At 32.9% G+C, this 14,945-nt stretch overlaps 1 protein-coding gene across 1 annotated transcript; it reads left to right on the top strand.

Annotated features, from left to right (window-relative positions):
* Positions 1-4,384: 4,384 nt before the first annotated feature.
* Positions 4,385-9,135, top strand: LOC140881995 (uncharacterized). The gene is made up of 5 exons (XM_073287700.1): positions 4,385-4,817; positions 5,460-5,607; positions 5,808-6,258; positions 6,393-6,461; positions 8,370-9,135. The coding sequence occupies exons 1-5, from the start codon at positions 4,725-4,727 to the stop codon at positions 8,863-8,865; spliced, it is 1,257 nt and encodes a 418-aa protein (XP_073143801.1). The 5' UTR covers positions 4,385-4,724; the 3' UTR covers positions 8,866-9,135.
* The last annotated feature ends 5,810 nt before the right edge of the window (positions 9,136-14,945 follow it).

Raw genomic sequence — 14,945 nt, forward strand, 5'->3', positions numbered from 1 at the left:
ATTATATAACATACTCGTGAAAATAGCGGATACATATGTTATAACTTGCACAATTATATATCAAAATCGTTAAACTAGTGGATTCAACGGTTAAAACATTTATCATTATATAACATACTCGTGAAAATAGCGGATATATATGTTATAACTTGCACGATTATATATCAAAATCGTTAAACTAGTGGATTCAACGGTTAAAACATTTATCATTATATAACATACTCGTGAAAATAACGGATACATATGTTATAGCTTGCACAATTATATATCAAAATCGTTAAACTAGTGGATTCAACGGTTAAAACATTTATCATTATATAACATACTCGTGAAAATAGCGGATACATATGTTATAACTTGCACGATTATATATCAAAATCATTAAACTAGTGGATTCAACGGTTAAAACATTTATCATTATATAACATACTCGTGAAAATAGCAGATACATAAGTTATAACTTGCACGATTATATATCAAACATTCGACCATAAAACCTTAAATTCATCAATTCGAAAGAAATTAAAGATCAATACACAGTCCATTGATTATCAAACATATTACAGAGTAAAAAAAATATAAACTCAGTTACAAGTCTGTCATCTAACTGTAATACTAGGTGATCACTTTGCTTGGATAAAGCATATCCAGCAGCGGCTAGGACAAATGCTCCTGAATCCTCACTGTACAATTAAAAAGAGTTATAAAATTATTAGTCATCTGTCAATGGTAAACATATTACACATTAGAGATATGATAACGTACTGTTTAATCCGAGCTTTGAATTCATCATACATCTTTATAGACCATGACCTCTCAGGGTGTGGATTGTTCCCAACAGGATAGCAGACGAGCAACGTTGATAAGTATAGTCCCTATGTCCTCATCAGGATCTTTGCAGTTAGGGTCGTACTTTTGCTGCAAGTCAAATATAGTGCACTTATTGACCCCTGCCACGAGTTTTAGTAAAAACCAGTGCCCATCTATGTGGACTGGGATGAGAATTATTCACGGTTTTTCCCAGGAGATGCAGGGCCATTCTGGATCAATCCCTTTCACCACCCCCACCAGATTTGTGTTGAGAACTCGGTTTTCATCATCATCCAGTACTGACATCGACAGATAGAAATGCCTACCCATCAGCGACACGATTGGTGACATCACTTCAGGATGTCGCAGCTGAATCTCGAGTAATCCATGAAAAGCTTCACCCATGTGCTGAATTCGACAGAAGAATATGTTTTCAAAGTTAAAAAATAAGTGCTCTACAAATATTCACAAATCGTAAATGCTTACACAAATTGTGACGGGCGAATTCGCGATCGTCATGGGCCTGTAGAACGACTTGTCATAATCGTCATAAAACCCTTTAATCCTGCTAGGCGAACTCATGAGCATCGATGCCCTAACTCGAGCCAACAATTGTTTACCTTGAAAGTCACGCACTCCACAAATGACCTCACACCGTCACAACTTCTCGACGTGGATGCCTCGACACCTGACATAACCGCATCAGGAGTCACCTGAATATCTAAAAACATCTAGTTGATCGTTTATTATATTATACTATACATAAATATATATGTCAAAAAATGCATTAACTCACCTTCGGAGGATTCCTCTGGTATAGTTGGCAGCGCAGCTCGGCTACTATTGGGAAACAATTCCCTGACCATATTATCATCCACACCTAACAGCATACATCAAACAAATTAAAATTAAAATGACAATTCTAATACATAATTCTCTTACGTGAACTTAATTAAAAATTACTCACCAACATCTGCCTCAAGTACAAATGATTTCCTCTTCTACCTTCTATTATAGACCATGTTATAATCTCTCTGAATATGCACTGTCGTCTGAGACCTGATCTCAGCCAAACTTGCTCTAATCTGTTCAGTCAGACTCGATCTCAACTCATCAAAACCAGCTTTCATTGCCCTTATACACGCCCTGGTCTCGATAAATTGTGTTCTCATCTCAAGACGCAATGAGTTAACGGTATCATCCAATGCACTCAAACACCGCCCAAAACGATGCTCCAGGGGTGATGTGCGGCGGGTAGGATTGCATCCAAAGTGGACTCTAAGACCCGTAGGAATGGGAGAACAAGTGCTAGAGATGGATCTAGTGGCATCAGCAGAAGGGGTGCTGGAGCTGGATCCAGTGGCTTCAGTAGAAGGGGTGCTGGAACCATCGTGATAAGAAGGTGTCTGCCGGACTAGGGGAGACTCCACATCATTCTCGAGAGGGCGCTGGCTACATATAACAGTCTTACCCTGACTCCACAGCTCTAGTACCCGAGTGGTGACGACATCTGGTGCAGAATCAACAAAAACACTGATGGTATAATACGATGACACGAGCTCCTCAGAAGTAGTGTCAAACATCCAACACAATCCTATATTTATTTAATATCGTATCAGATAAATTAAAAATTTATGTTCACAGTTACTATATCAAATTAATTCATATTACTTACATTTATATCACAGGCACCAAAGGCTGCACTAACATCAACATCAGACGGGGCACGATTTGAGGGCCATGTGTTAGTCACCCACTTAAACATCCTGGGCAAAATCAAACCGTCTACCACATCTCTTCTCTTGGCAAACTTTTGTGTCACACTAGGATAATATTCATAAGCCAAGATCTGTAAAAAAAAAAAAAAATCAAAAATGTTATTATTATAAATAAAGATAACAAAGTCACTTTAACATTCAAAAATTATATACCTGCAGAGGCAGCACAAAACCACTGAGAAAAAAGTTGCCATGAACTTCTTTAGAACCCTGTCCCTGGGAAGTATATTTCTTTAAAAGGTCCTTCTTCAAAGATCTGACGGCATCACGATAGGCTATTCTACCCCAGGGATACCTATTAAACCTATCCAAATCATCTATAAGCCTTAGACATGTATGGTCGACCTTCACACTTTTTTTCCTACTCCCCCCCACAGAATACAACACAATAAAAGTAAAGACTAGCCATCTTCAACTTCTCCACATCCATCCCCTCAGTCTCATTTTGTCATAAGGCAGTAATCTTTGCCTCCAAATCACTAAGAAAAATTTGAGACTTACCAACAAAGTGTCTCGAGACAAAGATACCTCCTCCATATGGTAGATCTGTCGGTTCTACACTGCAGTCGAGACCTGTTATTAAACAATACTCTAACATAAAAAATCTAACGGGCCTTTTGCGCACGACCATCCAAAAATCATCACTACCGTTATCAACTATCTGAATACTCATTAAATACCAGATAATTTGACTGGAGACATTAAAATCTCGGTGATACCTAAGATTACCAAATGGAGACTACTCAAAAAATGTTGCTCTCTCCTCGTTGTTTAGATAGTGATAAATCTTTTGGGCAGTCTCTTTATATCTCGACTCAATTGTCAATTTGACACGAAAAATTGCATTCCTGCCTAGTTTTGTTGGCAAATATACCTATTAAAAATAAAAATAAAACAATTAGAACAATCAAAGATACAACTACTGAATCATAAACATTGGTTTGGTTAGGCACCAAAGTGTTGGGTCAACCCAAGCAAGCCCTGGCTTGCTTGGGTCGACCCAAAGCCTGGGTCGATCCAAGCTTGGGTCGACCCAAGACTTAGCCCAAGGCTTGGCTCTGGGTCGACCCAAGCTTTCCAAGGCTTGGGTCGACCCAAGGCTTGGGTCTATGGGTCGACCCAGGGTAGACCCAAGGCTTGGGTAGCTTGGGTTGACCCAGGATGACCCAGGGCACCCAAGTCTTGGTCGACCCAGGGCACCCAAGACCCAAGCTAACAAAAATTTTGAATATTACCAGATTATTGTTAGTCATTTGAGTGATGAAGTTTGTGCTTGACTTGGAAGGTACGTGTGAGATGAGAATGAAGATTTGTGGAGAAATTTTGAGAAAGAAAAGAGTTATCTGCGAAAAGGGAGAAGAGGGGAGACTGGGGGTTGCTTTGAGAATGAAAAATTTGTGAAAAGGGAATAGATTTAAGTTTAATAAACATTTCAGATAAATTAAATGTAAGGACATATTGATAATTTAAGTAATGAATCCTTTTTTTAAATACGATAGAATAAACTCCTTTTTACCTAAATTTCCCCTCATTAGATCAATGGTTAGAATATTAACCCTCAGATGTTGAATTATACCGAAACATGACTTTTAGTAATGTATATATATTTTTTTACTTGAAAGTGAAGATTGTCACAATGGATTATCGAACAAAACACCTCGTTCCAAACAGTGACTTGGTCATATATATGCTGTAATGTATTTCAATATATCGGAGAGGGTCATTTTATTTTTCTAAATTTTTTTTTACCCCATATAAAAAAAAACCATACCGAGCTTTGTTTGGCCGCTAGAGTGAATATCTCAGTTTGCTGGGATGATCACCTAGAAAATTCCAAAAACACAGAACATGTCAAAAGATTTTTGTCTGAACTTGGTAGACCAACCTGGATTCCACCACAGCCACATGAATCCCCGTCCACATCTTGCGTCAATTTGAATAAACATGCTGACTCGGGGATTAAAGAGGGCCTTTGGTTTTGTAGTAAAATTTTCTATGGGTTAATAAATGAATCCGAGGTCGAGGGGAGGATAAGTCGAAGTCTGTTTGCGTGAGTCCCGTTGAGGATTTCCATCGACGTCCTTGTTTGCGGAAACTGAAGGGATTTTCTGAAACCGGGTTTCTTGAGAGTAACCGATGGCGGAGCTTTGTTTGATGACTTCGCATGGCTACCTTCCTGATTTGGGTCTTGTTTTCCATCCAGAACAGGGTTTCAAGAGGATCTCAAAGGTAAACATCAAAGTTTCTTGACTTTTCTTCGCCAGCCGGCGAAGTTCCTGGATCTGTGGAACCCGTAGTTGATTTGGGCTTCTTTTTGTGCTCAGATGGGTCTGTTTTTTTCTGTCTATCTATTGAAATTTAGAATACTGATTGTTGCTCTAATATGTGGGATTTAGTAGTATACAGAGAAGCAATTGCCTAGGCTTTGGGGTGTTTCAAGATTTTGCATATATGTAACATCTTGGCTTTCTATTTCAGTATTGGATTATTTGATTTACATATAGTAATGATGTCGATGTTCTTGAGTGTAATGACCGTATTTCGATGTATCTCAGATGTTCTTTGAGCTGAATGACTGTCATTGGACGTGCCTGCTGATAACACAGTTAATTCTATGTTTTTCTTAAATGCCTGTTGTTGCAGTTTTATGAGAGTATTTGAACCAGATGAATCATATGATTTTGATTATCGATACATCTTGATATTGGCACTGCAAAATCCTGCATATTTAGAACATATTGGGTGATATCTATTGGACTCTTGAATCTTGATACAGCTTAGGAACGAGTTTTCTACCTTTTTCTATTCGGAGCAGCTTCCTCCTCATGATTCTAGGTTCATCTATTGATATCTTCTCTCTCTTTGCTGCAGGACTTCCAACATTGTCTCCCCTGTCACGGATCAAATCAAGATGTCATTAGTCCCCTCACCTTAAAATCCCCTAGTGGATTCGATTGTAACTGTGTTGCGAGGAGTGGCTCAAACATTTTAAGGCCTGTACTCATTGATGGTGTACAAGGTTCGTATATCCCTGTTACCTCTTAATTATAATGTTCTGTTTAAACATAATCGTCAATGTGAAAGATGAATACGGGCAAGAAGCAGGTTCATTAAAGATTTTGCTTGGTTTTTGTTGATTTATGAAGTGCCTTCAAGTTTATTAATAGTTCCCAATCTTCAGAGATGGATGACATTGACTTCATGTTTATTTAAAATCAGGCATTCATCAAGACTCGGTACTTTTTAGCTATGGTATTGCTGAACAATGTGCCAGGCAAGAAAATATCTTGAAGTTACTGGCATCCGGATCAATAGGAGTGGAAGGAGGTTTACTCGATAAGTCTTTGCTCTATGATATGGTGCGGTCTCAACCATTCATAGCGGATTTTCCACTTCTTACTTCTCATTCTCGTCGCCTTGTCAATGATTGCGAGACTCAGCAGTCTCTCATATACCCAACCAAGGAATTGTACTTGGATGAACCTGTGGTGGAAATACCGGGGGATTTTTGCAGCTGTACTGAAAGTTCATTCAACCCTGATGGCCAACTAATGCGTGGTTCATCAATGACTGAGATAAATGATATGATTTCAGTGATTTCCGACATTTATTTGACAAAGAACACAAATAAATCCTTTAGACAGACAATGTTGATCCCTTACTTTGAGAGGTATCAGCTTTGTCAATTTACTGGCTACGAGTATGAGATTTCACTTCTTTCTTTTACTTTTTCTTAATATTGGGATCTTGTGGTGCTTAGTTCTTTTTGGAGGAATCTTATTGTATTTCCTTTTCATTTACCAGGCGTAGAAGAGCGAGCATCAACACTAATGCAGCAAAGCTTCCAACCGAGAAAGTTGGGTCTTTAAAAAGGTGATGCATTTTTCGATGCAATAAACCTCAGAATTAATAACTAGATATTACCATTTATTTATTTTGAACAAGTTCGGCCTTGTCTAGAAATTGTCCATATTCTGGTTAATGAGCTAGCTCAAAGAGTTTAAAATCGTTTTTCAAATATATTTTATATTTTCGTATTTAAAATAACTATAGTTTATGCATGGATATTTATGATTCTTAACTTACAGGCCTAAAACTTCAAAGCACTTCGCAAATCTTTTTAATAAACTATAACTGTTGGATGTATACGTCGATTTATACAATCTAGTGATATTTATAGAAAGTAAAATTTCTCCCTAAATAAATTCAAAATTATCATTCCTCCAGCCCTTTTTATTTAATTTAAGTTGTCACTTTGGATTTCTTATGGTTCTGCATTCAACATATATGTAACTACCCATTTTTGTGGTTGTGAATTAATGCAAGAGACGTAGAACTCTTATGCTCGCATAAGACGAGCCATTTTAGGTATCTCTATGGAAAACCAGTTAATCAGGCTTGTGTCTTTTAGGTCTCACACTCAAGAGGGTGCAAACCGGGGCAGAATAAGCTTCCCATTAAAATAAAAACATGTGCATGAATTACTTCCTTTTACATAATATAAAAATAATGCAATTCTGACCCTTTAAATTATAAACAATCATTAATCCCCGCAATTTGCAAAAAATAAATGAATACTTTTGTTTCATTTTTAAGTCTTACCCGAGGTATCTTTAAATATCTCTAGATTAATGTCTCCATTTATCAATATTTAAATTTATGGCAGCTTTTTAATGTTGCGTGTCTTTCAATGCCAAAAATCCTCTTTAATTCCTTGTGAATTCACTAGCATTTTGAGGTCTTATTATATGTATTTATACCAACCTCAAATCACTTTATGCGTGAATCGCGATGTCTTCAAATATCTCTAATTATCAATATTTAGACTCATGGCCTTTTTTTACTATTGCATCTTTTTCAAGGCTGAAAAGGCTCTTTAATTGATATGCTAATGAACTTGCTATTTGGGGATTTACTATGTGTCTTTGTGTTATGTGTATATATGTTTATATACGCCAACTTCAAACAATTGTGAAAGGATGCATGAAATTATTGTTCTCGCATTTCTGTGCTGTTTTGTTTTTGCCTTCTTATGAGAAGGGCCTTTACATATCCTTCCTTGTTCCTTCTTGATGTTGTTATGTAATATGTGAGCTGTTCATAGAATCTTTTCAGCAATTGTGCAACTTGCGCAAGACGGATCTTTATAATGTGAAGTGTTAGGCCGGTAATCTTATTTCAACGAGATATTATCTTTGAAGAGCATAAAACAACATTCAACTCAGTGTGTATGCATGCCCTCGATCTATCCTATGGTTCCGCTTCACTGTGTCTACATTTCATTGTTGTTGCCGTCGACTTCTTTGCTGTCACGGTTGTACTTTTGCTCATTACATACGAGGGTGGCAATAACTATGATATAAAAATTTTATTTTAAATTTGAGTATAAAGCTTTGATACACATTGAGGTCACGAGCTGAACCTGTGGTATGAGCTCGCATACATTTTCATTAAGCAAAACTTGTGAGCGTGAAATGAGCTCGAGCTCCTGAAACAAACCGCCCCCAACCCCCCCCCCCCTCTCACCCCCCCACCTTCTCAAATGAAACTGTATTGGTACAGTTCCGGCCTGAAAACTGTTACTGTGTTTCTAAACTAGTCTATCAGTGTCTGTGCATACTATTCCTCCAGTTATATATCCATACTTTCTTCAAGTCTCATCCGTAGAAGCAGTCATCCACGTGCACAATATATTAAAATATCGACAAGGTCATATCTTGCACTAGAAAATTCTAATAGGTAGATGGAATTCTTCTAATTAATGTTGAATTTTCATCACAGCCATGACAAGGTGAAGAAAAAGGCACCACAGAAGAAGAAGACCGGAACAAAAACCTACAAAGAGAGAGACACCAGCTACGTTCATGCATGTGAAATTCTTTTGTCAATACTCGTCGACAAAAATCAACCTGGTAGAAGTGCACTACAGTCATTGAAGAAATCTAGTCCAGAACTGCCTCAACTTCTGACTCGATTCTCTGCCAGCATCGCCGGGACCGGAATTGCTGTCATTGCAGCAGTAGTCTGCAAAGTTGCTTGTAGTAGTGCTGCTCCCTTCTGTGCGGCTAAGATTTTGAGCATGGGATTTGGGTTGGGACTTATTTCGCTGTCTTGGGCGGTCCATAATCTGAGAGATACAATTATCTCTATTGGCAAAACATCTGGTAAGTTGGGTGCAGATGATGAGAAAATGATGGGTCTTTTGGAAATAAATATGAAGGATATATACTTCAGAGTAGTGGCGTTGATGGCAGTTGCTGTGCTGAGGCTAGTGTGACTCGTGTTGTTAATATTGCGACTCAAGATTCTTGTATTTAGGAGGGTTTCCTTCAAGATCTAACTTGAAAATGTCCTGTTCATAATGGTTCAATACCAGGTGTTGAACATTAGCAAAAGATGTCAAGTTTAGTTTTTGCCTGTTTTCTCGTCAAGTGTGTAGTTTGAATCCATAAAAGTTTTTGGTATATCACAATTTTGCTTCCAAATATCGGGTATGATGTAAATCAATAAAGTCAGAGAAATTTATATACATAGTTGAATTCGATCCCGTTGTTTCTTAGCTCCCTTGTAAACTTTGATTTGCTGTCAATTTAATTGTATCAGTTTATATATATATTTTTTTTTTGAAAAAAAAAACAAGCATGTAATGTAATGACTTGATTTTAGGTTTGAAAATGTATATTATCCTGTAATTATCTTGTATTAATTCTTATGGTGTGTTTGTGAACAAAGCAATATTTTCATTCTTTACGTCAACCCTCGAACCAAAAAGACCAAAAGCTAAAACACAATTATCTTATATGATCAAAATCTCTACTTAGGTAGTGTTTGCAACCTCTAAAAATAAGTGATTATGAAGAATTTTTTCACAAGAGAATCTCTATAATCATTTATTTTTAAAGGTTGCAAACACTACCTTAATATTTGAATGAATTGTGAATAAATCTTCAAATCTAAACCTTTTTTCTCTCAATTCTCTGCCCTTAAGTTTCTTTTTATTCACTGTCCAGGACTACAAAACTTGATCTTATCTCTTTTGTTTCCAAACATACGTGTATATATGTATTATAAAAATTGCAAATTTCCCAAATTATTTATTATTATCTATATATATATCTATATCTATATATATATAATAACTGAGTTTTTGCCATTTTTGGCAAAATCCCGCCAAAATCATATTGCCAAAAACGAAAATAGTATTATGTTAATTAATTACATATAATTAAGTGAAAAATAAATTTTTAAATAATGCATAGATGATATATACACGTATATATAAATATAGATTGATATATAGATAAAATAATGTTGCTAAATTACCATATATTTATAAATCTAAATTCCATGATTTCATGTATTCCATATATGATTATTGATTTCCAAAGAAGTTAAAAATGAATTCCATGATTTCGTATATTCCATATATGATTATTGATTTCCAAAAAAATTAAAAATCATTTTTTTAGATTAAAAAAATCTCGCTTAATACTTTCAAATATTTATATACATGCACAATATTTCATTTTCAAATTGACAATTACACATCTAAAATTTAAGAAATCAATCCTGATTTGTATTTCCGAATGAAGTTTGGATATTTAAAGCTATTTTTTATATATAGCATATGTTTATACGACATATTCATATTTTTTCACTATTTAATTAGGGTCCGTTGATTTCAGTAGATTTTTTTAAAAATAAGTGTTTTTTTAAGTTGACTTTTGAAAACACTTTTTAAAGTAAAATTAAGTGTTTTTTTAAGTTGACTTTTAAAAACACTTTTTAAGGTAAAAACTGAAATAATTTTTAAAAAATACTTATTTTGGCTTAAATAAAACACATTTTAGTTAATAAAAGAATTTTTTTAAAAAAAAACATTTTTTCTTTATTGTCTACTGAAATCAAACGGGCTTTTAGTCATGTAATCTATCATAACATAATAACATCAAATCAAATAAAATGTATAAAAAAAATTTATATATTTGTGTGAGAAATACATAATATTTCCAATTTGAACTAAAATTAACGTCCATCTTTCAAATGAAAAAAATTAATATTGATAAATATTAAAATTACACCAAAAATATTATATATATATATATATATATATATATATATATAATTTCCGTATGAATATGAAATCAATAAACATTTAAATGGTCAATATAGATAAAATAATGTTTCTAATTTACCACATATATATATGTATAAATCTCAACTCCGAGATTTCAACATTCTATACATAATCATTGATTTCGAAAAAAAAATAAAAAATCATTCTTAAAGATTCAAAAATAAAATCATGCTTAATACTTTCAAATATTTTAATCAATATACAATATCTGATTTCCAAAATATTGACAATTTTATCTTTATAATTCAAAAAACAATTCCGACCCAATTAAAAATTATAAAACTTAACAAAACTCATTAAGAATTTTCAATATTGGTTTGAAGACACTTACGATATAAATACTATTTACGAGCAGAAAATATTATTTAACATTTCAAATTTCAATAAAATATTTAACACTCAATTGCAAAGCAAATGATACCTTTATTTAAAATGATCTGAGAACTAGACCTTTTAGATTGACATTGAGCGTTGAAACTACGGTTAGTATATTTCTACGATCTACCTTCATATCAAGACAAACAAAATCTCACGATGGAATGCATATTTTAAGATGTTGAGTTATACATAAACTTTTTGTGATTTGTTTTTATATTCAATCTATCTTTGATTTTATTATAACATTTTCTCCATTTTTTAGGGAACACACATACATATCATAATTTGTGTATTTTACACCGATTATTTAATGAAACATATATTTGAAACATTTTTTCACTAGGTTCAAAATACAAGTGAGAGTTGTTTACATCACCGGAAATATGAAGTTTTCTTATTGTGGGATAGATAGTGTGCTGAAATTTTTGGAAAAATATCTTTAGAGTTGAAGACTGAAACGAAAATCAGGTTTACGAAATAATTTTTTGATAGTATAATGTATTTTTTTCATTGTAGATGATTATTAAAGATAAATCTTGCATATATTATTTCATGGTATGGATGCTACAGAAATGTTGAAAGAATTTCAATATATAGCTTATCGAAATGTTTTGTTCAAAATTCAAGTGAGATAACCAAATTCATGGAAATAATAGAACATATATTGTCATCAAAATGGTAACATACCCTATAATTGTAGAAAAAATACGTTGGAAATTTTTTTGAGAGCCAGGTATAATATTTTTTCTTTGAAAGTCATTATTTCAAATTTAATGTATTATTTTTTAACATTCTCGAATTGTTACAGGAATTCGATTTATTTTAAAAACTGAAAATGACATAAACTGGATATGTGGAGGTGTGCTAATAATGAAATTAAGTATAACATCTAGAAGAATTTGCTACATTACCTAATAAATATTTTTCCCCATAGGTTTTATCGTCGTAATGTGAGGTTTCTATACAATTAAAATTTACAAGCAAAACTCTTATTTCACAAGATGGTTTGAAGGATTATACTCTGAAAGGAACGTAGATGAATGAGTTTTCTTCAACAATAATAGAAAAAAAAATTAAAAACTACCATCAAGAAGGGAAAAGATTGAAATATATTTTTCAAAATATAGAGTGCTAAATTCAAATTTTATGTAGTGGTTGGAGTTTCATTCGTCAATGAGTTTTGATTGGTTTAAACATTTTGATAATTCCAGGATTTTTAATTATGTTGGTATTTTTCGAATAATTTTATTAATAAAGTTTAATTGCCGATTTATAATTTTTTTAATACATTCACTTTTTACTTTTGGTATTACATAATCTCTATAAAATATAAACATCTATGTTAAATTAATGCAACTTCAAATAAACAATTAATGATATAAAAAAATTTAAAAATTGGACACTTAAACAATAATTATTTATCACAAGATAGTCATAATGATGGAAAATATCACAAGTTTTGGATTTAATCCCATAATATTTGATTTCTTAATATAGAACATATTAATTAAAGGAGTAATGCTACAGGTACAACGAAATATGTACAACAAATCTTACAACACAAAAAATTCAATACAATAATTTAATTTATCAAAATCTCACGATACATTAAATGCAAAATCTCGAAAATAGCAAAATCTGACGATATTATTGTTGTAAATATCGCTGTACACGATATTTGTTGTACCTCTAGCATTTTCCTAATTAAAGATTCAAAACATCTATATAAATACTTTAGTTTCAATCAAATACATGCAAATATGACACCTTCTAGAACAAATTAAAAAACATATATTAGAAAATTCATGCAATAATTACAATAGAGTATGATCAATCTTATCAAAATTTCGAATATATTTTTTTTCTTAATATACAGTATCAACTAAATATTCAAAACAATATCAATCAACATAATTTTCTTAATTTAATTTAAATTTCAAATTTTATATTCGATTTATTATGAGATATTTCATATTAGATTAAAAACATGCAGATTAAAAATTGATACGAATATTGTAATTATTACATGTCAATCAACTTGGCCAATCAACTTTTCGAATATTTCCGTAGTTAAATTTTCAAAATTAAAACCATTCGAAAAAGGAAAATTACATAAGTAAGGGATTCAATCTCATAAATGTAAACATCTACGTTAAATTCATTATTTCACATAACCAACTTAATAATAAACAAAAATTAAAATACCGTACACTGAAAGCAATAATTATTATTAAAAAAATTTAAAACTTTATAACATTGTTAGCTTATGAATAATATCTACTAATTATTGTTGCAAAAAATAGTCATGATGATGAAAAACAAACAAGTATGAGATTCAATCTCATAATCTCTGTTTTCAAAATATAGAACATATCAATCCAACTTTAGAAAATCAATCAATCTAATTTCTTGATTTAATTATATATTTAATATGAATACACGTTTTAGTTTCTAAATGTTTCTGAAAAATATGAAACATTCCATAAAAGATTAAAAAAAATATAACTGAAAAATTCAATGTAAAATTACAAGAAATCGTGACCAGTCAATCAAATTTTTGTGTATATTTCCTTTGTTGATAATTGATATACAATATCAATTAAAGATTTAATAAATCAATCAAAATAATTCGTTAGTTAAATCAACCTTTATATATAATTTAGTTTTAATGAAATACCAGCAAGCCTAACATATTCCATATTAGATTACAAAGATATAATTTGTGAATTCATACTAAAATTGTAATATATATAATTACCCCAGAATCAACTTTTTTTTAAAAAAAAAAATTTATAATTAAGTTTTAGATTCAATCCCATAATCCATGCTTCTCAAATGTAGAGCATATTTAATCAAACCACTCCTCTCATCTTCTTGGAAAAAATTTACCACCCAATTCAATCTCAAATCCAAACTCACATATTTTCATAAACAATCATCACATAATCTCCCATATGGAGCATATTTAAGGAAGTTGTTGAATCCGATATTTTGGTGATAACAAACAACAACTCATTGTATAGGAATGTGCTGCCAACCATTGTATTTCAGGAATCTACTACAACTTCTACCGGAAGCTTGTCAACCGCCTTTGCTCTCGACCGGCTGAAGTCACAAGCCTATCGACTGGCTATCAAAACCAGCAGAGGATAAATCTATCTACCGGAAGCTTGTCAACCGCCTTTGTCTCTCGACCGGTTGAAGTCACAAGCTTATCGACTGGTTATTCAAACCAGCAGAGGACAAATATCTCTACAGGTAGAATGCCAACTGTTTATCAGGTTATCTCAAGACAAGTACCTGTGACAAGATGTTCTTTGCAAGATCTTTTATTAAAAGCAGAACCGGCGTGTCAGAAGATATGTTGACTCCTGCAATCGAGACAACAGGTTGCACCAAAATGGCAAAAACACAGAATGACTACAGATAAAGCATTCGACCGTTTATTCCAGTTTTGGACCCTGGAAGTTGTCTGCAGTGTACGATCTTCATGCAGAATCATCAATGCATTTATGAGCATTAAATGTGCATTCAATGCAGCATCAGAACGTTCAAAATAAAGACGTTGATGATTGACCTATATAAAGGGAAGATTGCTCAAGAAACGAGAACAACAACAAAAAGAAAAGGGTAGACAACAAAGAGAGACAAGCAATTCAGAAAAATCTCAATCACTTGAATAATATCAGAAGTCCTCATCTGATATACTTGAGCACACTTACAAGATCATTCATTTGCTGCTCAAATAAACCCTCGCCTACAGTTCACATATCTGATCGTCAAGGATCATCCTAGGGTTTTCAAGCCTCTCGACCGCTCTGCAGTTTGAGAAGCTCAACTCA

This window comes from Henckelia pumila, chromosome 2, assembly GCF_033568475.1.
Source record: "Henckelia pumila isolate YLH828 chromosome 2, ASM3356847v2, whole genome shotgun sequence".
NCBI classification, from domain to species: domain Eukaryota; kingdom Viridiplantae; phylum Streptophyta; class Magnoliopsida; order Lamiales; family Gesneriaceae; genus Henckelia; species Henckelia pumila.